This window comes from Parasteatoda tepidariorum, chromosome 7 (assembly GCF_982258835.1).
Source record: "Parasteatoda tepidariorum strain Cologne lab strain chromosome 7, Ptep-v5.0, whole genome shotgun sequence".
Taxonomy (NCBI): domain Eukaryota; kingdom Metazoa; phylum Arthropoda; class Arachnida; order Araneae; family Theridiidae; genus Parasteatoda; species Parasteatoda tepidariorum.
Genome location: NC_141761.1, coordinates 49064855 through 49085762, shown reverse-complemented (window position 1 = coordinate 49085762; position 20908 = coordinate 49064855). Strand labels below are relative to the sequence as shown.

Here is a 20908-nt window from a genome sequence, read left to right as displayed (position 1 = left end):
AGACCACTAGCCCGATGAATAAATTTTCTTTCAATAATTGAAGATAGCATAAATGGTCAAATATTTAAAGAAAAAAAATGTCAAAAAATGCATTTAAAATTGTAATATCTTACGAAACATTCTTTTGAAGCTCTTAAACAAAAACAGCCCTGTCAGCAGGCGCAATTTCAAAGCTGCAGTAGCATTTCTGCATGCTTTTTATTACTAAATTTTTAACGATTGGGTACTTGCAATAAGAAAAAGAAGAAGATCACAGATAACCATTCATATGACCTATGACGTCAGCTGTAGTTGATCGTTTAAACACAAAATGGCGTGCTAAAGTTGATCTAAGTTTCTCCACATAAGTTAGAATGTTAATTAACATGAAGTTTACTAAATACAACAACGTATCGCACAACAAATTTGGTGAAATATAATCATTTCTCGTTTACATCTTTTACTTAATTTAGATTTATTACTTTTTAATGATTTTTTTTGTTATCATGATATATTTTTTTTTGTGTACATGGCAACTTCGATTCATAAGTAGTTTATTTTAGCATTACATGGCTTCATACCTGTTTTTAAGTAAAGTAAGAAATAGTGGAAGAATTGAAATCCTTGTGAAAGAATACACAATGCGTCACTTAAGATAATTGATACTTGATGGGCTTGGCTTACTCGAAATTGAATGGAAAGAACAGCTGCTAACGTAAATAAATTCCGCGTTTCAACAACCAATCAGGATCAAGATACCCACTACGCAACTTGTAGGCATCCCATATATGTCAGTGCATGTGTATTGACAAGTAATGAATTGAATATGTTATGTGCTTGGCTTGGAAAAAAAATAATACAAAATGTAGCGAAGTTTTGTGGTTATGCTTCACTTAATGCTGCTATGCATAAAGTTTTATTATGTGCATTTTTTATGTATCTATTCCATTATTTTCTTATGTACGTCACTATTACTTTGATGTTTTCTGAGAATGTTTCATTCATTATTTCTACTGTTTTTGTGAGTTTTATGATTATTTTAACAGGACAGAATTTGAATTTCATGTATTACTATAATTTGTAGTAGCAACATAACATAACTGAATTATTATTTTAAAAGGTTATAGTTGTTAAAACTGGGGAATTTCCTTCCCCAGACATTCTTTTTAACAGTTCTTAGATACTTTTGTATCGCTGATTTCAAATCTGTAATCAGTTTCTCTCTCCAAGATTCAAGTTTTAAAGTTATTTTTAGTCTTTTCTGAAGAAATGTACAAATTTATAAACGCTCTATATAGCAGAGGATAGCACAAATGTTGTGCCAAACTTCTAGGAGAGTTAAGAAACATAGTCATGATTTAAATTGCATATGAACCCATGTCCCAAAATGGTTATAGGAACAGTTCATTATAGGAAATATCGACATACGCTACATATCATAGAATAGTTTCCATATTATCACTTGTTCAGAAGCACACGAAGAAACAGTTCATAATAAGAAAGAGCCTCTTGCGGCATATAACGAAGTTTCGGAAACGGGTTTCCGCGCAATAATTATCCTGATGATACTTTCTTACTCCCGCAGAAGTTTGTCGCAACATTTATGCGAACCTCTGTTTCCTGGGCCGGGATAACCTAACTGATAGGGCACTGGGCCCATGTCCAAGAGTTCATGGGTTCCTCGTGTAGTAAATGGAGACTGGTGCACGCTAAATCTGTCGAGTAGCTAAGTCCTCCATGCTCCCAAAGCAAATCAGTACTTCTGGGGATACTGTTCCAGGAACTTCCTATTTTTCTGGATTGGCTCAAAATTGCATGGCTATGGAGTCGAGTTTTAGTAGTCGTAAACTCAAAACTGGGTCTGCTGTTCAACGAGGGATATGAAATAAAATAAAAAAATAAAAGCCTATGTCACGTGGAACGTTTCATCTTATACATTTCGACGAAAAATAGACTATAAATGTCATTTTAACTCTAGAAGAAAAACTAATTTTAGATTTGTTATCCCCACACGTGAATTAGGCAATATCAAATATTTGTATGAAAGCAAAATTTTTTTTCCCTAGTTTAATTCAATATAAATAATACAAGATAGTCATTAGGAGTATAACTTTCATAAGCGCGAAAATACAATATTAAAATTGAATTAACAACTTTATAATTAAGATTCACAATACACTACGTCCATACCTCCAAATAGTAAATATCATCTTCAAGTGAAATTGAAAAGATAGGCTTATAGACTAGTAGGCCTTACTAAAACTCTTAATTCTTGTAAAATACTAATGAATTAAAATTTATTTCATAATCTTCGCTATTTTATATATATATATATATATATATATATATATATATATATATATATATATATATATATATATATATATATATATATATATATGTGTGTGTGTGTGTGTATATGTATGTATAAGAAGTGTCAAAGCTGTAAGGTATTTTTTTCCTTGTTGTTTGCGAATTCAGTTTAAAAGTACCAAATAATTATTTAACTTTCTCGTTCTAGTCTCATTATTTATGTAATAAGCTTATTAGTCATTCTATCGTCAAGAATTTTAAACTATGGCAGAAAACATTTAAGAGTACGTTATTAAAAGTATTAAAGGAAGAAATAATTTCTTTTAAATGGTAAAGATGTAAATGAATTCGGGAAGCAAAATTAGTTGCTGAGAAAATTTCAATTTATATGCAAATTACATAAGGAAAAGTACAAATAACGCCATAATAGCATAACAAAAGATAAAAAATGAAGTAAACACAATTATTAAATTCTTAAAATTTAAACATTAAAGAAGGAAAATTTTTAAAAGCTTACGTATTTGAAGAATTAAGGACTCAGAGGTTTTCTCATTACTTAGGACAAGGATACGTAACTCTAACATAGCTTGATTTTAGATTTAAAATCTATAAATATTTTTAAGTACATTGTGAGTCATATAAGCAAGATCTGTTTGGTTCTACAGTATCTTTTTGTTCAGTTGTAATGGGATTTTTCAAAATATCGTGTACTTTAACTGACACCCATAATTTCGTAATATTTAATGATGCTAATAAGTTTTTTCACGAGATGTTTACAATTTCCATGGAAATTACTTCAAAAATAAGTGTCAAATATCTTTGCACAATCGAACAGAAATTCTTTTGTTGTCAATATGTCGTTTGATGTAATAAAAGTTCAAAAAGGTTTTAAGTTTTTTCAAAGAAATTATATTAACCACTATTTATTTTGGTGTTGTGCGTTGTGATGGGAAAAGATAAAACATTTTGAATTCTTTTTGAACGTAGGATGAAATTAAATTTTTTCTTTGATTTTTATTCTAAGTGGTTGCGATCTATGATCACAAAGAAAGAGAAATATGGATTACTTCAGGCAGATAATTAAAAGAGTTTTTTGCACCTGAGGGCGAAAACGGTATACATTCCGGTTGGTCTTCATTAGACTTAAGTAATGAATTTACAATCTTTACAAATTTCTTTTTTATAGATTATTTTTGTTTGATATATAATTAAATCGAAAATTTCTTTTATAAAGGTAATAAATTTTATTTTTATTGTTTTGAAATTGTAAGCAATTTATTTCCTTAGAAGAATTGTTATTGATTTGAAAATCATGGTATTTGCAGTCATCAAGACGAATGCTATTTAACAATAATGACTGTATTGTGTTTTTTAGTCTATACGGAAAGAAAATCATCAATATGAATTATGATAGAATTCTCATTCCTTTTTAAGTAAGGAATTCTTTAGAAAAAATTAGTCTCGTATTTCTTAGTTATGAACAAATATATATATTTTTTTGAGCTAGTGGTCTTATGATTTCCTGTGATAAAAATGTTCTGCTTTTGTACGACATATGTTTATATACCGAGTTTCGATCAATTTAATACGTAATATTGTTCGTGTTTGACGTCTTAAAGTAATTATAATTTCTCCAGTCATGGAATTAAACTCGACCACTCCACCAATAAATTGTCTTATACATCAAAGGCACTCAAGTAATCTTTTCTTGTCGTTATTAACAGCATTTTTTTCTGTTGACCACAGTTCTATTTCTTCACATTAACTACGTAACGACATTAGAATTTGGCAGAGTGTGTATCCAGTTCTTTTATCAATTCATTTTACAATCACGCAATTCCTTAAAGATGATTTCAGCCTTTGGCTGAGCTCATTTCGCTCTTGGTTTTTTCACATTGAGCGTGTAAGCGCAGTATTACCGCATCTGGCTCTAGTAACAATAAAATGTACATTCAATCAAATCTTTTAAAATGGAATCCAAATGCTTTAAGATTTTATAAATACGAATCATTGGTTGTTTCTTTGTTAATCTTCCATTACCAGTCTCGTCTTAAAACATCTAGCCTTTGTAAGATGCATATTTGGGAACAATATGGAATTTTCAATTTTCATATTGATCTGAAGAAACGTTAATTGTATATTTCTGTAATATTGCTGTTTGAAAATGTGAATTGACATTATATTTTATTCGATATTTTAATGTAGAGAAAATGCTTGTCATATCGATCTCTTAACGTAGAGAAAAAATATGTTTTATGTTAGATTTTTTTAAAATAGTTTTTTTTTTTTTTTTGTATTCAGAGGTTTGTTTGGAAGTTTATTAAATATGCTAAAACTTACCGTTATGTTGAGACGAGTTGTACTTTTGTAGAGCATCATGGCTAATTTTTGGATCAAAACTTCCTAAACTTGTCACTACATATTTGGTTAATTGATTCCAATCCCACTTATAAAGATCATCAGGTCCTGGCCAAGCATCTGTCGCTTGAGCGGTTGTACCTGAAAAAACATATTTCATAATTATAGTAAATAACACAAGAAAGACAAATATGTATATTTTCATTATCAGTTCAAAAATAATGATTTAAATTGTAATAATAATGAAATGTTAAAAATTTACAAAGTTAATAAAAATTAAAGCCTATTTTAAAAAAAAGACACAGTTTATAAGTTTCTTTTGAATTAAATTTGCATTAACTTATGTAAGTTGAAAACTTTTATTTATCCCTGAGGGAGTATATATCAGAGATTTAAATATTTAATTATGAATTATAAAAATTAAATCTTGCATCAAATCGGGTGGATAAAATCGGTTTTTGTGTGGAATTTTTTAAATTTATTTTTATTTATTTACTTACTTTTATCTTCTTTTTAAATTTGAAATAAAACAAATTTGCCTTAAAACTAAAAATCAAGTCATATAATTTATAATCGTGTCATACATTAAATAACATTCACAATTGAGAAAAATATAACACTTAGTACCAATTAATGTCACATTTAATTCAATGCTAGACAACATTAGTTATGATATCTATCAGAGCTCCAAATAAATACTGCTTTAGTGCTTATTCAGGACTTTGAACTTTTTTTTTAATCGTAATTGCGATTTTTACTTATTTTTATACAGTTTGCTACACGTACACTATTTCAACATTTTTTTATAACTAACTTAGATTTATTGCATTTGCATTCCTTCAATATGTTTAATGGTCCTTTTTTTTAAACTCAGTATGCCTTTCTTTTTAACATTGCGTCATTAATTCAATTTATTTCAAAAATATGAAAAAAACGGTATTAAAATAATGCAAATAAATGAATTGAAGCTAATGCAATAAAATATTTTTTTTAAATAAATTAATAATACAACATTTAAATATCAAATAATTTTAATATAAAAAGATAAAACAACCACAACACAAAGCAAAAAGTAAAACTGTTTTAATTAAAAGATTAACAATTTTATAATAATAATATTATCTTATTTAGAGTAATATTACATTAATATAGAGACAACAACGTATAAATAAAATGATTTATATCTATTGGTATACTCACCTACCAGAGTTGGTATTTCTTCCACTTCACCATCAATAAGTGCATCTACTGGAGGCTGTACAAGCAATTCACCTACAAAATTAGCAAAAAGAATAATTTTGTAGCTTATTCTTTTTTAAGTTAATGAAATTCACGCAGACGCATCAAAACTCTTACGTTTTTATTGTTTTCAATAGGCTATAATTTTCGTAAATACTTTTCTTTTCTTATTGATGGTTTACTGATTATTTGTGCTCAAATGACAAATTTAATGATAAAATAATATAATTTCATTGAGAAAAGCGTTCATTTCTCCCTAAATGATTTGTGGAAATGTGTCGTTAAATTAAGTGACCAATGTGAAAATTTTCAATGTTTCAGGTGAGTTAAATTCATTTCAGAAAAATATTTATATTTTATTCAAGATTTGTCTTTGTTTGAAATGTAAACGATCTCCATGATGAATAGTTAAAACTAAATACAGGGTGTCTATAAAAGAGCTCCGGGATTTTAAAAATTCATATCTCACTAACTATAAAAGATAGCAAAATTTAGTCGATTTCTCTGAAAAGAGTAGCTCAAAAAGTTTTACTCATACCAATTGGGAATGTTTGTATCAACTGTTGGCGGCGCTGCAGGGCGTTGACCTTGAAATGGCATCGCGAAATTTGAAATGATGGCGACTCCGCAACAAAAGGTTTAATGTGTTATTTGGCTCATAGAAACGAAGTCTTTAGTTACCGTACACAGTGCAGAGAAAATTCGTCATGTTCAACATCTCAGGGAACGAATAGTCAATTGTGTGGCAACCGTCCCCCCACACATGCTCGCCAGGACATGGGAAGAGGTAGAATACCGTTTAGACGTCTGCCGTGCCGCTAACGGGGCTTATATAGAACTTTACTAAGTGTTAAAAAAAACTTGAAAATGTAAGCTTTTCAGTCATGTATAAAACATGTATGTATGTTTTTTGTTTCATTAAAATATTTTGCCTCAAAACCCCGGAGTTCTTTTATAGACACCCTGTATTTTAATTAAATGTCTAAATGTTGAGATAAAATGTGCTATTATATTAGTTCTTTAACATAATATAAAATATTTGAGGAGATTTGTCAATCTGATATAGATTTGTCTTTGTGTTTAGAATATACTCACCATCAAGAACAATTAGTTGTTCAGGGTAAATGCCTTGAATTGGTAAGTCATTCTGATCTCTTATTCGGAAGGATGGCTCATCTTTTCCCAAAAAGGCCTCAGCAACAGCTTTTGCCGTCATTTGGCGCAAACACGTATCGTTTTTGCAATCAGTGCGGGCAAGGAAAAAGGCGTGATTGTGTTGCGATAAATCCTCGAAAGTTCTGTTAAATGTAAATGCCGGGCCTAAAAGCCACGCTGTCCGAAATAATCCTCTGGCTGCTTCTGTAGACCGGAGGGCCATTATTGACGCAGCTCCAGCATCGGCACCAAATACTGTGACCTGAAAACAATGAAAGTTGCCAGGATTTAAAACGGTAACTAAACATTAAATTTATGCTATAAAAATGTAGCAAATGCATTATTGCACTATATTTAGAGCTAGTTGAACACGTGTTATTAATTAATCAGTACTGAACAGCACTACAAAATCATGCACAAATCTAAAAACGCGTATACCGACACCATTGAGGAGATTAGTGGAAGAATCCGGTAAGTGCCATTTTTAGCGGAATTCATGAATCAGTGAACATAAATTATTAGTTGTCTTGATATGGGTATGTTAAATGCAACAGAATTGTTTCTTCTTTCACTTTAATCTTGATACAACCCTTAGAAAAAAGTAAGGTGTTTTAGAGGTTGTTTTGAGGTTGACAAATGTAAAAAAATACACTTAAAATGAGGTTATGTTTTGCACCAAAAATAACCTCATAAACAAACATCAATTTCCACCTCATTTATACCCCATTTACTCCTCATATATAACTAATCAATACTTTTAGTTGAGATTGAGGGAGATCATTCATACCTCAGCTATACTTATTTGCTTGAAGTATGGAAAAAATAGCCTCTATACCTCAAAAATAACCTCTCTAAGCTGGTTGCTCAAAAGTATATTTTCAACAACGCCAAGTGTGAATAAAACAGTTTCATACACCTTGATTCTACACCTTAAGAGGTTTATCTTTTAAGGTAGCTTTTGAAATCAACTTCAAATAAACCTTAAATTAATCTTGACAATTCAATGATAATGATTCAATTTTTTTACAACAGTTGAAATAATCCGCTTAATATATGTAGTGAAACAAATTCTGTTAACTTACGCCTGTGCCTCTACTTTTCATGTCCAAATATTTCCTTATTAAGATTTATTGGTAAACATAAATGATTTTTTTAACGATAATATTTTAAAATTAAAGGTATAATGTCTTAACAATATTTGCTGAGTTTACAACTGACATTCAATACTTTTGCTTATCTAACAGAATGATATATCGCTCATGGGCTGCACAACTCAAAAAACACGTTTTTGGACTAAGAACATGCGTAAATATGAAAATACACATTCTGTTCAGCAACAATTCCAACAAAACTCATAATTCAACTTGAAGATAATCTTCGTTTAAGCAAACTAGGGCATTTCTTATGCATTTTCCTTAGCAATGAAAAATTTGCTCTTACTTATCTCAAAACATGATTTTTTGAGTTGTGCCACTATTGCAGCTCATGCATCAAAAACAATTTGCGCATGCATCACTGTGTGCAGGAAGTTGATCTATAAGTTATAAATCATTTAATGAATCGCTCTATCTGTAACTCATAGTAAATAAAGTAATTTGCTCCAAAAATTATAATTATGAAACGGTTAATAAGCACTTATTTAAATAAGCTTATTTTAAAATGTATCGTAATAAGCTAAAGTTATGAAATTAAGTTAAAATAAAGAAGCAACTCTTTTAGTTTTAAGCCTGTAATTTAGAAAACAATCAAAATTAAAAGCGAATAAGATATATATTATATTAGATAGATGTAGTAGAATAAGAAGAAAAATATTACAGGACATGCATTTAAATTTAGGATACAAAAGTATTTTAAGAGAAAACAATATGTTCCTCATCATTTTTTTACAGATGACAACCAAAAGAAATATGGACATTAATGAGAAGTGACTTGACCCTACCATGCGATTTTCCAGCTTGTAAAAATGTACCGACAATATTGGAAACCTGAGACATCATCATTAGATTTCTATATACAGTTAGAAAAAAGTAATTTGAAGTAATTTGACACTAATTGGTATTTACTTTTCTTCCCGCGGTTTTTGCCCCGTAAAAGTTTCGTGATGAATTTGTATAAGATTCTAGATTTCGATTTGGTAAGGGTCATAACATTAATGCATGGTTATTTGCTAAGTTTTTAATATTCTATTTTGATTAAAAGTTCTGAAACGATTTTTGCTGATGATAAGAAATGTGTTACTTAATTACGCATATTTTGCATAAGTTGCTATTTTTACCCGATTGAGCAGTTTTTTATTTTTAAAACAAAAAACAGTTTCTTTCACTTTTTCAAATGTGAGGTGTTGTGCTTGTGAAATGTCGGTGTTAATAGAGTATCGATATTAAGAGATTTTATCCGAAATCACTCAGTGGTTTTTTGATATATAAATGTTAAGTAACTTTTACAACTTTATTCAACTTTAAAAATTTGCATCTCAATTTACATAAATTATTATGTTTAATTGAAAAATTTAATGGCAGGTGAGTTAATCAAACATGAAATGACTCGGCATGTGTGATATAAAGTGTAAACTCACAAACGTTTGCATCGAAAAGTATACTTTATATGGCAATGTTCCAAATGAAGTATTTTGTTGCCTTACGTTTAATAATAAATTATGCACGTTTGAAAGCTGTACTCGGGGTTTTAGTACTTTGTACCTCAATTTGACTCACATCTTACCGTGCGATTCTGGTTCTTGAGCCATTGAACGTTATATTCTAATCTACTCCGCCTTTTAAAAAAACTATCGAAAACTTTATCGAAAACTAATGTTTTAAATAATTCTAAACAAGCCTAATAATAAAAGTCTTTTTACAGCTAAAAAATTGACTAACGTTATTGGATTATTTAAACATTTTAATTATGACATTATAAAAAAACGCTATGAAGATTTATGTGAACTATAGTTTAACTTTCGTTATATTTACTATGGTTCATTACTCACAATGTTACTTTAGGTTACCAAGACAGTTAACATCATTTATTGAATTATGCATAATTAACTGTCTTATTATAATGTTTTTGCGTTTTCTATCATGTGTTGGAAGGAAATTTAAATAAGCATAGTAATGTTTGAAAAAGAAAACCTAATACCTTGTCTGGATCTCCTCCAAAAGCTCTAATATTATGCTGTATCCATTCTAAGGCAATGATTTGATCCCAAAGCCCGTAATTACCACGAGCATCTTGGGGCATTTGAGATAGCATATCCAATGCCATAAAACCGAATGCCCCGAGCCTATAGTTGAAGGAAACGAACACAGAATTTAGACGCTTTGCAACTCTTCCGGAGGGGCAAATTCCTGGTTCATGCCCGCTCCCCCATTGAAGAAATCCACCATGAATCCATACAAGTACATCTAATCCAGCCTGTAGTGAATCAAACATAGATTTACTAATAGGCACTATGGATACAAAAGAGATAATAACACGAAATTCTATTGAAAAAATATCAGAGAAGATAATCGTATGGGCACAAATGACATTATATAAATAGTTGTCGAAGTATTTATTATATATATTCTCTTTTGGTCACACTCATAAGGAATATTTAGTCATGCAATACAAATTTTAGCATAAATACTTAATCATACTGTGTTCATTATGTTAATTCTATGATTGAAATTTTTTTTATTCTTTTATTTTTATTTGAAAATATATAAATTTAATCTATAACTATAAATTAATCGTAACTTTTACTTGGATATTAAAAGTATTTATAACCATAAAAGACTATATATCAGTGAGAAAATTGCTAAATTTTCCAAAATGTTACATTGAAAACAATTACCATATATTTGGAATAATATATATTCATTACAACCTCATGAAGAAAAAATCCTCATCATTCTTTCTAAGGTATCTAACCAATAGAAAACAATATATTATTAAGACAATCGCTTAAACTAACTGAATAGACCATGCAATAGTGTTATTACATGAAAAATCCCATAACTACATGCTTAGTATAGTATCAATTTACTTTATACAGTTTTCTGTATAGCCCGAATGGTTTTGAAGTATTAATCTGAGTGAAAAACTTAAAACATTTGAAAGCATGATTAGAATTTAGCTAAATTAAAAAAATAATGAAATCTGCTTCAATAATTAGTTGTGATTTTAAAATTTATCCGAATAAAGTGTCAATTATATTTTTAAATTATATAAAAGGTATTTTAAATTATATAAAAATATTAACCGAAGACATTGAAGCACAAAATCACCTTCTCTAATCATATTAAATTAGCGTTTTGCAATCTTTGTTGAAAAAATATAGATGCATTTTTACATTATTTATAAAGTGTTTAACAGTATGAAAAAAATACTCAAATGCGTTCCATTACAGTAGTTAGAATTTATTTAAAAACGAGATTCGTAAAAAGTTTAATTTTTATTTTAAATCCAGTCATTTCAAATGTTTATAAAATATACACCGATGAAATTATAATTCAAATTAACTTTTTTTTAAATTAGATCAAATATCAAGTTAAATGCAGAGTGTAAATACTAAAAACACAATAAAAAAGTTTAAAATCATTACTGTTTTTAAACAGCAATGTTCAAATTAAAATATTTCAATTTATTTAGCAGTGTCAAACGGATCTACAACAGAGAAAATAAGCAAACTGAAAATCCAATAATACTTTCCCAGAATTCATTGCATAAAAAATTCAACGGTATTAAATAGAACGCTTTTCAGATTATTGAACATCGAAGTTCGACCAAACCCCTTTTAATCCTCCAATGCACCCCGTGCATACATATTCCCTTGTCACTATGCCTATGACAGGCGGTGGTGGTTAGAAAAATGATCTCTACCCCTGACCAGGAGTAATAAATGGCTTGATTTGAATACAATACGAGGATTTTGATTAATGATCAGGGATTTGAGACAACTTTTAAACGAGTTAATTCATCTTTGGGGAAATGTTCAACAGCGCCAATGTTTTGTTAATGTTTGGAAAATGTATTCCAGGGTGTGCTAGGTCTCTTGATACATAACTCTTTGAGTTTGAGATTAACAAGGAAAACTTTGGCAAATTACTTATATTAAATGACTTCAAATTGTTTAATGCTATTTGTAATTAGTTGCAGGCTTTTTAGTTTGAATATTATGAGAGAGTTAAAGAGAGCTTGCTGATCTTAGATGTAATTTGCTGAAAGTTTCTTGAAAGCAATAATTGAGTTATGGTAATAGCTATTTAAAAAAAATTGTAAGGTTTGTTTTCTGTGCTGCAATTACCAAGAAATTGCGTGGATGTTTACTACTAATAATAATATGGCTCATGGGCTACAATAGTGGCACGACTCAGAAAGCACGCGTTTTGGCCTAAGAACAGGTGTAACTATGAAAATAAACATTCTCTTCAGCAGCAATACTAGCACAACTCACAATTCCAGCTGAAGGTAATCTTCGTTTAAGCGAACTATAGCATTTCTTATGCATTTTTCTCAGCAATGAAAACTTTAAATCCACTTATCTCAAAACATGATTTTTTGAGTTGTGTCGTTATTGCAGCCCATGAGTGATATATAAAAGTAATTTAGGAGATTATACATCCCAGGATTTTTTATTTTTGAAATTAAACTTCCAATAAAAGGTTGAGTAGCATTTTGTTTGTTATTACTTTAAGAAACAATTAGAGTTACTACTTAGATTCAGCACCAACTATATTTTGCATCGCTTTCTTAAAAGAGAACTGACACAACTCAAGGTAACCCTGTTATATCGTCTGTACAAATTACGCACTATAAACGCTGTAAGGAATCTGATATCATTCTTAAGATGGCTGTGTGGTTAACATTTGTTTTCATAACATAATGCCTCGAAAACTCAAAATACCTTTGATACAATATCTGTACAAATCTCATCAATGAGGTAACCATAAATGCGATATTTTTAAACAGATGGTATGTTGTTTTTTTTTACTTTTACTTATGGAACACCTAGAATAACACCGATAAATAATTCCATTGGAACTTGCATACAAGTTATGAATCATGTAAGTGATGATAAATAATTTCACCTCACAGGGGTTTACTTTCTTTAGGTAAACTCTCGGAGTCACGCCTCTGGAGTACCCTAGTGATCTGTCCTCCATTTGTTATTTGACATCGGGCATGGTAATACGGAATTTTGTTGACACTTTACGACATGGGACTTTGTGGAAACTTACCATTCCTTCTCTGAAACTTTCTGTCGAAGCGGTATTTTGAGTAAAACTGGGAGCTGCATTTTCCGATCCCTTCATTCAGGCTGAAGACGTTCCTCACTGCAGTATCCTAAGTGTCCTACTTTTCATTATTCATGTTTCGCTCATCTTGAACGTATTGCCAACGTCCATATTTCGTTCACTTTATGTTGACAATCTAAGCATGTCATGTATAGGATCTGACATGCGCGTCATAGAGCGTCAATTGCAGTTTACCGTGAATAAAATTGTAGAATGGTGTGAGCAAAATAGTCATAGTCTTTCACCTGCTAAAAGCTCCTGTAAAAGGTTTTGTAGATTGAGCAGAATGCATTTTAATCCTGTTCGATCTATTCACAACATTACCACACCCACTTTATGTGTCATATTTAGGTGTCATATTTGATCAGAATTTTTATGCCTCATATTTTACATCTAAGGAAATAGTGTGAAAAAACTTTGAGCCTGTTAAGTGTTCTGTCGAATGCCGTTAGGGGTGCAGATCGTATCGTCCTACTCAGACTATACAAAGCGTTAATACTATCACGTATAGATCATGATTGTGCAGTCTATGGCACAGCTACTGCATCCAGCCTGAGGTGTTTAGACACAATGCATCATACTGCTTTACATATTAATAGTGGCTCTTTTCGCACTTTACCAGTTGAGAGTTTATATGTAATTTGTATCCAATCATCTCTCAATTTACGTCGCATACAATTTTCTCAAACCTATTTTTATAGCGTCATGTCCTGTAAATCACATCCTCTAATGCATTGTGTTACTTCATCATGTTTGGGGTGACTGTATAAAGCTAAACCTTCTCACATCATTCCATTTCATGCTCATTTATACAAGTATTCGACATTTGTGAATTACCATCGCAATTAGTGTATCCCCTTCTCATACCACCATGGACCATTACGCCATAACAGTTTTATTTCCCTTTTATGATTTACAATAAATTGAACGTTACACCCATCATTTATTAACAATTATTCACTTCTCATCGTCACCAATATTCTGAGTATGTGCCTGTTTTACTGACGATTCAAAATCGGCGGGATACGTAGGCTGTGGTGTCATCACCGCTGGTTATACTTATAGCTACATGTTTCGTCTTCACTGCAGAAGCTGTTACTATCCTTTTAGAATTACGACTGATTTCTTCGCTCTCTAATCGGAAGTCTTACAAATACTCTGATTGTATGAGCGTTTTGTACTAGTTAGAAATAGCAGCAATAATCATCGATTTTATACTTCATTAATAATTTATTAATCGCTCTTCAAAAAAAAAAGGATTTGACATTTCATTTTGTTAGATGCCGAGTTTCCGCTTATTTCTAAATAATATTGACATAAACATAAAAAAATAATGTATCAAGAAAGAAAATCTTACCGATGTATCGAGCCGCGGTGACCATACATTTAGATATAAGCAGTCCTCGGTTCCTTTTGTTTGGCGAGTAACGGGGTCCACATGAAAGCAAGGTTTGGCGTATTTGTGAGCTCTTCTTCGTTCTTCTCGACCACACCATTCACCATCTGACCACCATGAGATCGGTTTTTTCCACCTCAAGTGACCAATTGGTGCTTTTGCGTATGGTACACCCTGTAAGCAAAATATTGTGAAATAATTTTGAATTTGGGTTGAAAATAATGAATACCATGTGTACAATAGAGTTCACAAATGATGAACATTAATTAGTAAACAATAATTAGTAATCATCTTAATTAAATATAATTATAATTAATAATCATCTTAATCATAATTATAATTAGTAATCATCTTAATTTATCATAATTATAATTAGTAATCTTCTTAATTAATTATAATTATAATTAGTAATCGCCTTAATTAATTATAATTATAATTAGTAATCATCTTATTAATTATAATTATAAATAGTAAATAATAATTTATAATAAATTAACTTCATAAATTGCAACTTATAAATAGTTATATATAATAGTTCAAAAATTATAAACAAATAATGATATGGATTAATTTTATCTTTAACTGTTCTAATGAAAGAATATGACAAGTACGTGCAATGTAAATTTCTAAAATAAAGAAGAATACTGTGATTCACGTTCAATGGAACTTACTGCAGGGAAATTTCTAACATTGTTGTTTTAAAATTATTTCTTTAATCTTAAAATAAGAGAACAATATGGAAGACTTCAACAATGCAGATGGCTTTTAAACAAAAGAAAATTGTAGAAACAAGTTATTTAATATTTCAGAGCAGTACAATAGTTCCTTCTGGCAAGATTTAATCATCAACCCCATCTCAGCATTTTAGAGATACTAAAAGTGCTAGAATGTCCCGAGATACTTTTGTTTCAGTTGCGAGCATGAATTAAAAACTTTCATTTGAAACGTGTCCCTTATTACATTGTTTAGCTATTGTTATTAAATTAATGATTGTATATTTTAAAGAACATTTAGAAAAACACGAGAGGACAAAAGAGTCAGAATAAATATGACACATATACCTGTAGAATTTTAGTTTCAAAAATATTTATTTTAGTTTATTTTCCTTGAAATTTTGCAATCTATTACTGTAGTGTCAAAACAAACTGAAAATACGCCGTTGACATTCTTGTCGTTCAAATTCTTTATGCCTAACTCTCTCCTCTATAATTCTAGTCAATGATATTTTGGCATTCTCAATATCATAACTTTTACTCCTCTGAATTATTTTCTTTATTTCAAACACATATACTTGTTGAAGAATTGTTTCAACTAATTCCTCGACTAGACCAATGAGATCTGATTTTTTTTCATTTATCAAGAAAGGCCATAACTCTTACAGCATTATAATGGATGAACTACGGTGTCTCAGTATATTTTCAAGTAATTTATTATCTTGTAATATAATTTAAGGAGTTCAAACCTTCTAAAAGAAACCAACTAAACTTTTCCAAAATCCACAGCACTGCCACCACTAATAATTCTGTAGTGTCACAACAAACAGAAAACACGGCATGAATTCTAAAAATTTATTTCAAAACTTAATGTGCAAATTCTTAAAAGGAAAAAAGCGAACTAGCTATAACTAAGAAAAATAATATCATACTTGTAGATCGTGCTTAACTCCATCAAATTTTCTTTCCCTAGCTCGAGAAAATTTTTAATAAAATATGTTCTGATCTCTATTTTGTTAAAATATGAATGCTACGTTACATTACCAACAAATTAAAGGAAGAAAAGGAAAATTCTACTTAAATGAAATAATACCTGATATGAGCTTTCAAATCTCAAGAAATTTTCAAACAGAAATCCATCATATCAGTATACATATTATGCATTAAACAAGAGTATACAATTAAAATTTTTGAAAAAAAAATGCTTATGTGTAAGTTCTAAATAATGTTTCGATGGTTCGATTAATGGCGTCTGGAGAAAATTTTCAACTCTTCACATAAAATATTGGAATTTTCGAATTTAAAAATATCTGTGCATATTACACTGTTAAGAAATTTAAGAGCGAGTTGTACCATAATATCGTTCAAATCTACTGCAAAACTTCATGATAAGTTGAACCATGTTTTCATGCATCGTAATCAGATTATACGGTACTGTTGTTCAATTTAGACGGAAATATGGTCCAATTAAACTCCTTAAAAAGGACTCAATAAACTTTAATACATTCTGGTCCAATAGTATACCAATTTTTCTGAGAGTGTATGAGAGGTATGGAAAAAAAATACAGTATGAACTGCATGAAACGTAGGCAAATTCATTGATAGTTTAATAAAAAAACGTATGTTGTAAAAATGTGGTTTCTTTGTACCAAATCAGAATAAACTAAAAAAATTATTTTCTTCACAGTTTAAAACAAGACTCAAACTGCATAGTAAATTATTATTTCGTCTAGGAAAATGTTTAGAAGATTTATTAATCTTGATAATATTAATGGATTCAACTAAGTAAGAAAATGTTACTTAAATCGTATTAGTCACACCTGGCTAGCCCACATTAATTAGCTTTCTGCTGTAATCATTTCTCCTGTACAATTCCGAGAACAATTTCTCCAGTACAATGAAGCAATACCTGTACAATTACCTGTACTTTAATCAATTTTTTTCGAATAATGGTGAAACGGATATTGTTTTACCTTTTCTGATATATCTACTTCATGTTTGGAACCTATCATTGCATTTTGCTGCTGTATTAGTATTCTGTTTGAAGTTATGGGCGAGTTGAACAAAATGACAGTTTGATTTGCTGCTACCATAACACAAGTTGAAGCATTTTATTATGAGAAACTATTTACTTCATGAAGTTGACAAAATGATATAGTTCATTTCGAATGTAAACATAGTTCAATTTAACTATCTCTTAAGTTTGCATCAATTTTAAATTATAGGTTTAAGCTATTAATATTACGCTTCGTTGCTCCGTTTTTAAAAAAAAAAATTTGAGAATGAGCACATTTTAAATTGTTAACAACTGTTTTATGTTAGTTATAATTTTCACCCATCATTACTCTGTTTTAGATTTACGCATAGCAAATCAATACCTCTGGGGGTACTGGATTGGAGATCGATCGTTCTCTGATTTAGGTCAAAATTACGATCTGTGGATGAATGAATGGATCTGCCTTATAAACAGGTGTGACGTATGATGTGGCAGAAGTCGAATTTTTGGCCATAGATGGCGCCACTGAAAAACAAGAATCGCACACTCTGCCTTAAATTTGCTCGGTTTCACCAAGCAGGCTTGCCCGCATGGCAAGCGGCATTAGAACCAACCAACCAGATTCACGCAGTTCACACGTTCTCAACGTTTCTATGTTGAATACCATTTTTGTTTTTCCCTTTTTATGTTTATAGATGGAACCTATCAGGCACACATTTTTGTGTGTTTTCTTCACAAAATTGGTATTCTGTTTTAAATTATAGAAAAAGTTAAACTGTAAAACCAATTTAATTTGCTGTTACCATTTCAAGTTGAACCATATCGTTATGCTTGCACGATATTATGGTTCAATTTAACACTCTCTTGAGATTGTTAAATTTGTCATAATTCTTTTTTTTTAATTTTTACCCAACATAATGCACGTTTGAATGCAATTCAAATATTTTAAAATTTTTTATACGTTAAATGCTTCTTTTGTTATATTAGTCTATGGATGTGATAGTAAGTTGTACTAACATCTTTACACTTTCCCGCTGGGTTGGTATACTGTTAGAAATTAAGGGTCTTATAAAGTTATGGTAACAGATAATACTTTGCTTTCTTATTTGTTTCCAAACGAATGGTTTTGCTTAGCAAGTACTTTTGGACTCGTTTTCCATAAATTACTTTCTTTTATCTCAACTCCAAATTTAATTTAATCCAGTATGGTATTTCCTTAGATGCAGTACCTCCTTCATGACTTAAATAGTTTTAATTAAGTCTTAGAGTCTTTCGTTTAACGATGAGCAGGACCTTAAATTGAATGAAATTGCTTAGGACATAACTTTATGACCCAGAAGAATTTACCTTCATCTGTTAGAAATAAATAATTGAGGGAATCGTAAAAATGTTATTGCGTCGAGCTTATTGCTTAGAACGTAGAAAACAAAATTAATTGAAAGCATCAAGTAGCAAAACTATTATTTAAAAGTCTTAAAACAAATCTATATTAATCTTTATTAATCACTGCAAATAATTTCTATTCGCAAAGTAAATATTCTTTCATTAAATAAATGTGAACCCTAATTGTATTGTACATTACATTTAAAAGAAATTTAAACATACATTTACTTTTTTCTTCGATAAAAAAAAAACAATTTCATGAATAAAAAGTTTACAATCATACGCAATCAAAATCTGTAGAGTTTAACTTAGTCTGCTAAATTATTATTTAGTAGAAGATGTACTTTAAAACATGTACATTTTAAGGCTAAACAGTATACAAATATGATATAAAAATATTTGTCATATGACGACTTTATAATTATTTTCAGTGAACGAAGCAATACTACAGTACAAGAGATAGCTTTTTGCCATGCTATAAATTTCATCATTTCAACGGGAAAAATAAGTACTTTTAACAGTATTTTTTTCCCTTCATTTCCAGCTCTACAGCCTTTTGTGGGTTGAGTTTTCTTTACAATAGGTCCTACTTCTTCAATAATTAATCGAGAGATTAATTATTAAGAGTTAATTAATGTTATGACATTACACAATACTAATAATTATTATCAAAAATAATTTTTAATAGGATGGATATCGTGATATTACAAATTCATTTTGTTTTCATCTTTGCTACAAATTATTGCCAATTTATTTTTTACTATTTGTTGCCCTTTTCGATGGCTTATTTAATAAACACATTTATTAAGAAATTACAAAAGCACATTTATTAATCATTAATTTGTTTTAAATGTTGCTACAAATGCACAAAAATAAAAGTTCGCACTTACAAAATGTATGCATGTTTTTAGTTGTTTAATAAGAATAATTATATATTGATTTTTAAATGTATATCAAATTTGTTAAATAATTGTATAATCTTTAATTTTATATCTACTTCTGTTTAGCTTAATTCATTTTCGCCTTAATATTCTACCCTGTGCGTTCGTATGTTTGATTTACAAACTAATTTTATTTAAGAATTATTGGGTGAAGGCATTTCAAACTAACTGTTCTCATCTGAAAATGGTGCAACTTACCTTTGTATATAATTGCCAAATTTTTTATATAGCATGTAGTCGCATTTTTAACTTACATTCTCACTGTTATAGTTTTCTTTACTCAATTATTCATTTTATTCGCTTGTTTAATGACAACATATATTTTCATGTGCCTTGAAATTAGTTCAATGGTTTTATTGCGAAATTATTTTGCTCAAAAAATATGCACATTTCTAGTGACATCAAACCTTTTAAACAATTATTATTATGTCAATTTCGCATTTTTTTGCATGATAACTGCAGTTCTGTTCTTAACAATATATTTAATTTACCTTGACACTAAAAATGTGACAACTATGTATTAAAATCTTTTTACAGTAAAGTAATGTTCAACCCACAGTAATCGAAATTAATAAGTGTGTGTAAGCATCTTTAAATTAACTGTGTTTACACTGAATTGCATCGTAAAAATAACTTTACCGACTCCTATGCGTTGAAGCCCTGAATTATCTAGCATAAGTAGCTTCAATCATTTTCCCACGATTTCGGTTTTCCCGATTTTTCCACATTGCCGATTTCGGTTCAGATTTGTTGTCGCCGATCACATGGGTAAACAGTCGCCATATTGGTGAGTAGTTTGGCCAGTGAAATATCTATTTTTTTATTTCCAATGGCACATTAAAAGACAATTGAACATCAAAAAGGTGACAATAAATCTATAAATAAGTGGTTGATAGAATTGAACCCTACAGAGGAGTGAATGGTGGCTTTCCAAATCCCTTTCATGCAAATACGAGAATTGGGTGTTGATCACCAATTTGGGATAAAAGGATCCAAGGATTTTCATTTTATTCTGATCTCTTTTTTTACTGTTTTACTTATTACCGTTATCATTTCATTTGTTAATTTTTGTTTTGAGCGGTACCAGTTGAAAATGTTAAAAAGGTTATTTTTTATTCTATTAAAAATATTTTAATAGATTTGTAATAATTTAATTTTTT

At 29.7% G+C, this 20908-nt stretch overlaps 1 protein-coding gene across 1 annotated transcript in view; it reads right to left on the bottom strand.

Annotated features, from left to right (window-relative positions):
* The window catches only part of LOC107439320 (uncharacterized), a 78663-nt gene that overhangs the window by 9167 nt on the left and 48588 nt on the right, over nucleotides 1–20908 (bottom strand). Inside the window, exons 5-9 of the mRNA XM_043042697.3 lie at nucleotides 14677–14889; nucleotides 10180–10455; nucleotides 6985–7306; nucleotides 5851–5922; nucleotides 4633–4791 (exon numbers count right to left, since the gene is read on the bottom strand). Coding sequence (XP_042898631.1) covers nucleotides 4633–4791; nucleotides 5851–5922; nucleotides 6985–7306; nucleotides 10180–10455; nucleotides 14677–14889 — 1042 coding nt within the window. The remainder of the gene's footprint in view (nucleotides 1–4632; nucleotides 4792–5850; nucleotides 5923–6984; nucleotides 7307–10179; nucleotides 10456–14676; nucleotides 14890–20908) is intronic.